The sequence below is a fragment of the Bos indicus x Bos taurus genome, chromosome 29 (assembly GCF_003369695.1).
Source record: "Bos indicus x Bos taurus breed Angus x Brahman F1 hybrid chromosome 29, Bos_hybrid_MaternalHap_v2.0, whole genome shotgun sequence".
NCBI classification, from domain to species: Eukaryota; Metazoa; Chordata; class Mammalia; order Artiodactyla; family Bovidae; genus Bos; species Bos indicus x Bos taurus.
Window position 1 is genome coordinate 38,790,025 of NC_040104.1, and position 10,529 is coordinate 38,800,553.

At 42.9% G+C, this 10,529-nt stretch overlaps 1 protein-coding gene across 3 annotated transcripts in view; it reads right to left on the reverse strand.

Moving 5' to 3' along the window:
* The window catches only part of CCDC90B (coiled-coil domain containing 90B), a 26,384-nt gene extending 16,268 nt beyond the window's left edge, over positions 1-10,116 (reverse strand). For 2 of the 3 annotated variants that reach the window (XM_027532428.1, XM_027532429.1), the window contains exon 1: positions 9,517-10,013. In XM_027532428.1, coding sequence (XP_027388229.1) covers positions 9,517-9,598 — 82 coding nt within the window. In that variant the 5' untranslated portion in view covers positions 9,599-10,013. Of the gene's footprint in view, positions 1-9,516 lie in introns of all 3 variants that reach the window. The other variant, XM_027532427.1, reaches the window with a different exon arrangement.
* Between the last annotated feature and the right edge of the window lie 413 nt (positions 10,117-10,529).

Here is a 10,529-nt window from a genome sequence, read left to right on the forward strand (position 1 = left end):
GCAAGTGTGCACAGGATGAAGCCTGGTCTGCCACAGAAGCCCCACGGTAAATCCAAGTGCGAGGGGAGGGGCAGCCTCGGTTTCAGCAAGCCCACAGCAGGTGTGGCTCTGACTCGACTAGCGTGGGGAACACACAAGTGCCAGCAAGCTGCCCACACCCAGAGGCAGGGCTGAAATCTGAGCATGTCTCCACAGATGCGTGACTGGCAGACTTATGATACTGGTGTCTTTGCAAGCTCAGGAGCCAATTAGAAAACTCATTTGCTGAGATGAAAACCAAACTAAAGGAATAAACTAAATAATGCAGAACAAAGAAGTGATCTGGAAGATGGAATACTGGGACTCACCCAATCAAAACAGCAGACAAAAAGACAAATGAAGAAAGATGAAAGCAACTAAAGACCTATGGATAATATAAAGTATGGCAATCTGTGCATTATAAGGATCCCAGAAGGAGGAGAAAGAGAAAAGGGGACTGAAAATGTATTTGAAAAATTGAAAAAATTATGGCCAAAACCTCCTAAACCTAAAGAAGGAAACAGATATCCAAATACAGGAAGCACAGAGGATCCTAGCCAAGATAAAGAGACCTGCACCAAGATACTTTATAATTAAAATGGCAAAAGGTAAAAAGAGGACTTTAAGGGCAGCAAAAGAAAAAGAATTAGGTATAAGGGAACCCCCTTAAGGCTACTGGCTTATTTCTCTGGTGGCAAGATACATTCAAAGTGAGGGAAAACCGTGCAACCTAGGATACTCTACCTAGCAGTATTACCATTCAGAATAGAAGGAGAGAGAGAGAATTCCTCAGACAAGCAAAAACTAAAGGAATACAGCAACACTAGACCTATCCTAAAAAAAAAAGTTCCTAAATAGAGAAGCAGGAATCTAGAGAAAAGAGAAGCTCAACACTAGGAAAGTAAATCATTTAAATAAACCAGTACACAGATTAAGAAGAAAAATTTAAGAAAGAACAGGCTGCAAGTGTCAGACATTTTTTCTCTCTCTATCAAGCGGCAGGAGGAAACAAACAAGTGTTAGATTTTTCCCCCTTTCTTTACACAAATTTAAAAAGAGGTTTCTTTTAAAATTCTGTATTGCCATAACAACACTTAGTTACACCTAAACTTTTCTCAAACCTTGAGCTAACCAATGCATTTTTCTTCCAAAATGTTTGTCTTAAGCTATTCAACTAAGACTCAGAACCAAGTTGACAAACCAGTATGTTTTACTCATGCAAGTGTTCTCTTAAGCTATGTTAGTGGGACTGTATTTGTTTGGAAACCTGCCTTTCTTCAAGATTCATGTCAATCATTTTATGGCCTGGGACAACTCACCTTGTGCCAATGTTATCTCAAAATGTATGCTGTGGGTGAGGGGCCTGGTGCCAGTCTCTGAGTTTTGAGACATTTCCGTTCTCTAATTAGCAGTCTGCTGGTAGCCGTAAAACATCTGGCTAAAGACTAGCAGGGGGGCACTCTTTCTGCCCCCTTCTGATGTCTATGTCAGAAGCTTTGTCTATCTCTTTTATACTTTAATAAAACTTTATCACACAAAAGCTCTGAGCTATCAAGCCTCGTCCCTGGCCCCAGGGTTAATTCTTCTCCTCTATAGGCCAAGAATCCCGGTGTCTTTCACGGCTCAGCAACAACCTTTCAAAAGTAACTATAACTACAATGAACAGAAAAGGATAACCATGAAGACATAAAAATAGGACATCAAAATCACAAAATGCGGGCAAAGGGAATATGAAAATGTTGATCTTTTAGACCATGTTTGAGCTTATATGACTACCAATCTAAAGCAAGAAGATACCGTAATGGATTAACAAACTTGGAAACCAGGTAACCACAAATCAAAACCATACAATAGATTCACAAACACCAAGAAGAAAGGTAGTCAAGCATAATACAAAAGAAAACCATCAAGCCACAAAAGGAAACACAAAAAGCAAGAAAGAAACAAATACAAAGTCAACTGGAAAACAAGGTTTAAAATGGCAATACATACATATCTATCAATAATTACCTTAAATGTCAATGGACTAAATGCTCCAATCAAAAGACTTAAGAGTGGCAGACTGGATAATAAAACAAGAACCAACATTATGTTGTCTACAAGAAACCTACTTTAGGGCAAAGACACACACGGATTCAAAGGGTGGGGATGGAAAAAGACACTTCATGCAAATGGAAATGACAAGAAGGCGGGAGCAGCAAAACTCCTATCAGACAGAAATGACTTTAAAACAAAGGCTGTAACGAAGGATAAAGGACACTATATATGATGATAAAAGGGTCATTATAATAAAATGATATTACACTAGCTAGCATATGTACACCCAATATAGGAGCACCTAATACATGAAACAAATACTGTCACAATCGAGAAGCTGGCAGGAGTATAGGAACAGTAGAAGACTTTAACACGCACTGGCATCAGTGGGCAGACCTTCCAGACAGAAAATCAGTAACGCAACAGAGGTCCTCAAGAACACAACAGAACAGTTAGAAGCAACTGATATCTTTGGGATATTACATCCCCCCACACACATGATTTTCAAGCACACATGGAATATTCTCTAGGACAGACCACGTATTAGGATACAAAACAAACCTCAATAAATTTAAGAGGATAGAAATTATTTCAAGCATCTTTTTTGACCAATTATGGTAAGAAATGAGCAATCAACCCCGGGGTAGGGGGGGAAGAGAAGGAAAAGATTACATGGAGAATAAATAATATGCTACTAAAAAAATAGGTCAACAATGAAATCAAAAGGGAAATATAAAAATACCTTGAGACAGATGATAATGAAAACACAACCAAGCAAAATCTATGGATACAGCAAAAGCAGCTCTAAGAGAGAAGTTCACAGAGAAACGCCTTCCTCAAAAAAAAAAAAAAAAAGAAAGACAAGAAAATGAGAAATTTCAAACAACCTAAGCCACCACCTAAAGGAATTAGAAAAAGAAGAGCAAACCTAAAGTCAGTAGGTGGAAGTAAAAAATAAAGATCAAAGAAAATGAGGAATTCTCTGGTGGTCCACTGGTTAGAATTCCCACAAGTCATGTGGGAATAATGATAAAGAATAATAAATAATAATAAAGAATAAAAAATAAATAAAGAATAATCTAAAACAAACAAAAGAAAAACCCCAAAGTTGGTTTTCTGAAAGGATAAACAATATCAACAAATCTGGCCAGACTCACCAAGAAGAAAAGGGAGAGGATCCAGATAAACAGAAAAAAAAAATGAAAGAGGAGAAATAACAACTGAAACTGCAGAAATACAAAAACCTGTAAGAGAATACTTTGAATAATTATATGCCAATAAACTGGACAACCTAGAAGTGAACAAGTTTCTAGAAACACGGAGCCCCCAAAACTGAATCAAGAGATAATATGAACAAAACAACTGCTTATATGTGAATTAGAATGTATAATTAAAAACACTCCCTGCAAACAAAAGTTCAGGATGGGATGGTTACACTGGAGAATTCTACCAAATATACAAAGAAGAACTTATACTGATCCTTCTCAAACTCTTCCAAAAGACTGAAGAAGGAGGAACACTCCAAAGGTCATCCTATGAAGTCACTATCACCCTGATACCAAAACCAGACAAAGACATTAGCAAAAAGGAAAATTACAGGCCAATATTTCTGATGAATATAGATGCATAAATTCTCAACAAAATATTAGCAAACTGGATCCAACAACACATAAAAGGATCATATATCATGATCAAATTGGTTTCACTCAGGAACGCACAGAGAAGGCAATGGCACCCCACTCCAGTACTCTTGCCTGGAAAATCCCATGGACAGAGGAGCCTGGTGGGCTGCAGTCCATGGGGTCGCTAGGAGTCAGACACGACTGAGCGACTTCACTTTCACTTTTCGCTTTCATGCATTGGAGAAGGAAATGGCAACCCACTCCAGTGTTCTTGCCTGGAGAGTCCCGGGGACGGTCGAGCCAGGTGGGCTGCCGTCTCTGGGGTCGCAGAGAGTCGGACACGACTGAAGTGACTTAGCAGCAGGAACACAATGATGGTTCAACACACACCAATCAATGTGCATTTCTGTACATTAACAATGAAGTATCAGAAAAGGAAAGTCAGAAAACAGTCCTTTTAAAAGCCGCATCAAAAAAATAAAAACAAAACAAAACATAGGGATCAACTTGACCAAGGAGGTGAAAAAGTTATATGCTGAGAATTATAAAACACTAATAAAACTGAAGGTGATTCAAAGAAATGGAAAGAAATCCCATGCTCTTGGATTAAAAGACTATTGTTAAAATGACCATACTATCCAAAGCAATATACAGATTTAATACGATCCCTACCAAATTACCCATGACATTTTTCACAGAACTAGAACAACTTCTATATAAATTTTAAAATTTATATAGAACCACACACACACACGCACACAAACCCCTCAGAATTGCCAAATTAATCCTGAAGAAAAACAACAAAAAACAAACAATACTATGACGCTACAGAAATTTCAGCAGTGTGGCACTGGCACAGCAACAGACACACGGGTCACTGGAGCAGGACACAGAGCCCAGAAGTAAACCCACAGCCCTCTGATGAATTCTCTTTGACAACTGATGCAAGAACACGCAACGGGAAAAAGAGAGTCTCTTCAGCAAGTGGTGTTGGGAAACCTGGCAAATCAATGAAATTAGAACACTCCCTACACAAGAAAATACTCAAAATGGCTTCAGAATACTACTCAGTCATAAAAAAGGGAAATAATGCCATTTGCAACAACATGCACGTGCCTAGAAAACGTCATACTAAGTGACACAAAGACAAATACTGTATGATATCGCTTATATGTGGAATTTAAGAAAATGGAGCAAATGAACTTATTTATAAAACAGAAAAAGGTGCAGAAAACAAACTTGTGGTTACCAGTGGGGAGAGGGGAAGGAGAAATCAGGAGATTAGGATTGACATATATACACACTACTATATATAAAATAGATACTAATAAGAACCTACTGGAAAGCACAGGGAACTCAATACTCCATACTGACCTATAGAATCTAGAAAAGAGTGGATATATGTATAGCTATAGGGGCTCCCCAGGTGGTGCTAATGGTAAAGAACCCACCTGCCAATGCAGGAAACTTAAGAGACTCAGGTTTGACCCTTGGGTTAGGAAGATCCCCTGGAAGAGTGCATGACAACTCACTCCAGTATTCTTGCCTAGAGAATCCAATGGACACAGGAGCCCAGTGGGGCTACAGTTCATAGGATCACAAAGGGTCAGACACAACTGAAGAGACAGCACACACACATATGTGTGAATAATTCACTGTGCTGTACAGCAGAAGCCAACGCAACACTGTAAATCAACTATATTCTAATAAAAATGTAAAAGGAATTTGTAAACAAAAAAAGATTATATACAAAATGGAATATTACTCAGCTATAAAAAAGTATGAAATAATGCCATGTGCAGCAACATGGATGGATCTAGAGACTATCATACTAAATGAAGTAAACCAGAGAAAGACAACTATCATATGGTATCACCTACATGTAGCATCTAATAAATGATACAAACAAACTTACTTACAAAACAGAAGCAGGCTCACAGACATAGAAAAGAAACTTAAGGGGAATGAGGAGGAATGAGTGTGAGAAGGGATAAATTAAGGGTTTGGCATTAGCAGATACAAATTGCTATGTATACAATCAAATCAAATAAGTTTCAATAAAAATTTTCAAAACAGAAATAAAGTATAATGGAAAAGAATCTGAAAAAGAATATATAGTATAGATGTGTATATATATAACACCATTGCTGAAACTAACACAACCTTGTAAATCAACTATACTTGAATTAAATTTAAAAATTAAATAATATTACTAACTGTAGAGTTGCAACACTTCAGTGACATAGCTGATTATTAATATATATTTTTACATGCTGGTCTGTTGACATATGCTTTGCTAGTTCCATCAAGATGATCAGGATTAATATATTAAATAATAAACTAACACAAGATCTATGGACTTCACATCCAGCGGCTGACTTCTCAGGGACAGCCAAAAAATCTGTTTTTAGAAGCTCAGTGTTTTTGATGTTCTGCTAAGTAAGAGAAATAGTAATGAACTAGGAAACCGCTGGATCATGGAAAAAGCAAGAGAGTTCCAGAAAAACATCTATTTCTGCTTTATTGACTATGCCAAAGCCTTTGACTGTGTGGATCACAATCAACTGTGGAAAATTCTGAAAGAGATGGGAATACCAGACCCCCTGATCTGCCTCTTGAGAAATCTGTATGCAGGTCAGGAAGCAACAGTTAGAACTGGACATGGAACAACAGACTGGTTCCAAATAGGAAAAGGAGTTCGTCAAGGCTGTATACTGTCACCCTGCTTATTTAACTTCTATGCAGAGTACATCATGAGAAATGCTGGGCTGGAAGAAGCACAACCTGGAATCAAGATTGCCGGGAGAAATATCAATCACTTCAGATATGCAGATGACACCACCCTTATGGCAGAAAGTGAAGAGGAACTCAAAAGCCTCTTGATGAAAGTGAAAGTGGAGAGTGAAAAAGTTGGCTTAAAGCTCAACATTCAGAAAATGAAGATCATGGCATCCGGTCCCATCACTTCATGGGCAATAGATGGGGAAACAGTGAAAACAGTGTCAGACTTTATTTTTTGGGGCTCCAAAATCACTGCAGATGGTGACTGCAGCCATGAAATTAAGATGCTTACTCCTTGGAAGGAAAGTTATGACCAACCTAGATAGCATATTCAAAAGCAGAGACATTACTTTGGCAACAAAGGTTCATCTAGTCAAGGCTATGGTTTTTCCTGTGGTCATGTATGGATGTGAGAGTTGGACTGTGAAGAAGGCTGAGCACCGAAGAATGGATGCTTTTGAACTGTGGTGTTGGAGAAGACTCTTGAGAGTCCCTTGGACTGCAAGGAGATCCAACCAGTCCATTCTGAAGGAGATCAGCCCTGGGATTTCTTTGGAAGGAATGATGCTAAAGCTGAAACTCCAGTACTTTGGCCACCTCATGCGAAGAGTTGACTCATTGGAAAAGACTCTGATGCTGGGAGGGATTGGGGGCAGGAGGAGAAGGGGACTCCAGAGGATGAGATGGCTGGATGGCATCACCGACTCGATGGACGTGAGTCTGGGTGAACTCCGGGAGTTGGTGATGGACAGGGAGGCCTGGTGTGCTGCAATTCATGGGGTCGCCAAGAGTTGGACATGACTGAGTGACTGAACTGAACTGAGGAAACCAGCACCACTGGTCACAAAACTTACATAACATCTTCCTGTGCCTTATTTTATCTTTAAAACGGTAATTTAACTAGATGAAAACTAAGATCCTTCCCTGAGTCAGAGGTCAAGGTTTTTAAATTCCTTGATTACTGACTTGAGGCAAGTTTAAACTACTTGAACACAGTAAACATTCAATAAATATTTGTTTAGTGATGAGGGACTCAAATTATATTAGCTCTGAAAGTTTACAAAAAATTGAGACTGAGATGATTTCCCAGGGTTCAAAAAACGTCCATTTTGTACAGTCCATCATAATGTGTATGTATGCTAAACTCCATGGGGTCTCAAAAGAGTTGGACACGACTGAGCAACTAAACACACACACGAACTAAATACCTTTGTTGTTGTTCAGTCGCTCAGTGGAGTCCGACTTTTTGCAACCCAATGGACTCTGGCATGCCAGATTTCCCTGTCCTTCACCATCTCCGCAGCTTGCTCACTCATGGCCATTGTGTCAGTGATGCATCCAACCAGCTCGTCCTAAGTAAGAACAAATACCGTGCCAAGGACCCTGGGCACTAAACAGCAGTCTTAGAGATTGGGGGGGGGTGGGGAGGCGGTCAATAACGGCAGTCTTGCTGTGTGACTAAAATGAAACGAGCAAAACAGCACAAAGTTGTGGTGCTGGCATCCCGGTTCCCCCGGCACTTAAGATTTAAGGTGAATAGAGAGCGCTGAGGTTAGCACGAAGTACCTACTCTGCAGACAACCCCAAAGGGTTTAAAAATTGTGGGGAAAAGATTCTGGAAACGACTCTCAATAAATTCAGTTGTCCAACACACACTGGTGACAGGTGCACCTGCCCGTCAACCACTGTAGCTTCCCGTGATCACGTTCCTTTTTCTTGAAAGGCGATTGCCAAGTACTGAAAAACCACAGCGTAAATAAAGCGTTTGTTGTTCAGTCGCTCAGTCGAGTCCGACGCGTTGAGACCCCACGGGCTGCAGCACGCCAGGCTTCCATGTCCTTCTCTCTGAGTTTGCTCCCGAGTATGGAAAACTACAGCGAAAATAAAGCGGACCTGAACTAAAAAGCCTCTTAATGAAAGTGAAAGTGGAGAGTGAAAAAGTTGGCTTAAAGCTCAACATTCAGAAAACGAAGATCATGGCATCTGGTTCCATCACTTCATGGCAAATAGATGAGGAAACAGTGTCAGACTTTATTTTTGGGGGCTCCAAAATCACTGCAGATGGTGACTGCAGCCATGAAATTAAAAGACGCTTACTCCTTGGAAGGAAAGTTATGACCAACCTAGATAGCATATTCAAAAGCAGAGACGTTACCTTGCCCACAAAGGTCCGTCTAGTCAAGGCTATGGTTTTTCCTGTGGTCATGTATGGATGAGAGAGTTGGACTGTGAAGCAAGGTGAGCGCCGAAGAATTGATGCTTTTGAACTGTGGTGTTGGAGAAGACTCTTGAGAGTCCCTTGGACTGCAAGGAGATCCAACCAGTCCATCCTAAAAGAGATCAGCCCTGGGTGTTCTTTGGAAGGAATGATGCTAAAGCTGAAACTCCAGTACTTTGGCCACCTCATGCGGAAGAGTTGACTCATTGGAAAAGACTCTGATACTGAGAGGGATTGGAAGCAGGAGGAGAAGGGGACGACAGAGGATGAGATGGCTGGATGGCATCACTGACTCGATGGACGTGAGTCTGGGTGAACTCCGGGAGTTGGTGATGGACAGGGAGGCCTGGCGTGCTGCGATTCATGGGGTCGCCAAGAGTCGGACACGACTGAGCGACTGAATTGAACTGAAGTGAAACGTGCGCTGTAGATTACCAAATGACCTGGGCTCGAGGTAGGCACCCGAGTTAACACAGTATAAGTTGAACAAACCGCGAAAGGTGACGGCCCTCTCCAGGCACAAACTACACACCTGCGAGGGGGCGGGGACGACCAGCCTCCCTTGACAGAGAAGGGTTGAGAGAGACACCTGGCGGGGCTCGAGCGAAAGAGCCAGGCGGGAAGACAGGCTTTCGGGCGCTCGCGCTCGCGTTCTGGGCCCTCGCGCCTCCCGCCTCAACCTCTCGGGGCGAGGCTCGGCAGCAGGGTCTCCAGGCCCCGGAGTGGGCTGGAGGGAGGCGGAGGCACCCTCGCCTTCCTCTCGCCCAAGCTGGCACCAACTACCGACACCACCTCCCCACAGCGAACACAGGCATCGGGCGACACGGTGCCTTTTCTCACCTCTCCGCAGGGCCGGCGAAAAACGCCCACAGGGGCTCGAAACCTCAGAACGCAGGAGCGGACGAACCCAGCGCCCCCACATTTCACAGGTTTTCCAACCGGAGGCAGCCGGGTGAGAAGACGGGGCGAATCGCGCTCAGCCTTTCGGGCAACGTAGTTCTGGCGCCAAGAGGATGCCGGGAAATGTAGTTTTCGGCCTGTGGCGTTTCTAGGGGACTTCCCGGCACAGGCTTGCACCGCGCGCGGTCTCGCGAAGTTGGCCCTCTCCAGAGACTGACCCCCAGCTCACTAACATGGTTTACAGCGGCTCCGCTTCTCTCACCGCCCCACCCCAACCCGTGCACGCCGTTACCGCCCTAAGAAGCGGAATCTTGTTTGAGAACCTCCCGACGCCCGTACCCTGGCAATGAGGTGTACAGCTAAACGGCCGACTCCCGCCAGAGAGCCAGCGGCCATCACCGGTTTGGGTTGGACGACAGGGTAACGTCCAACCCCGCGGCAACCTGGGACGTGCAGGCCCTGGCCGCTGAGCATGCCGGGAGTTGCGCAGAGCACTTCTGGGAAGTGTAGTCCCCCCAAGGTTCTCGTTTCTCATTTCTTGCTGCTGCAAATCTGGCTGCTTCGCCCTCTAGTGTACGGGAGGACCATATTTATTCGGTTTAGTTGCTGTCTTGCTGTTGCTGCTGCTGCTGCTGCTGCTGCTGCTAAGTCGCTTCAGTCGTGTCCGACTATGTGCGACCCCATAGACGGCCTCCTACCAGGCTCCTCTGTCCAGGGATTCTCCAGGCAAGAACATTATTGAATTCTCTCGTTTCTTGGGACGACCTGATTGATATATCACCATTTTATCTCGCTCAGACCTTAGTTACTCCAGAGTTTTCCCCACATGGTAAAGTGTTGAAAATAGCAGCACACAGTAGTTGTGGGGTTCAGATGCGGGGATGTATTCTTTGTAAATTCTTCTCTGTTAGCGTAAACGGTAAAGCATCTGGCCGCAATGCGGGAGACCTGGG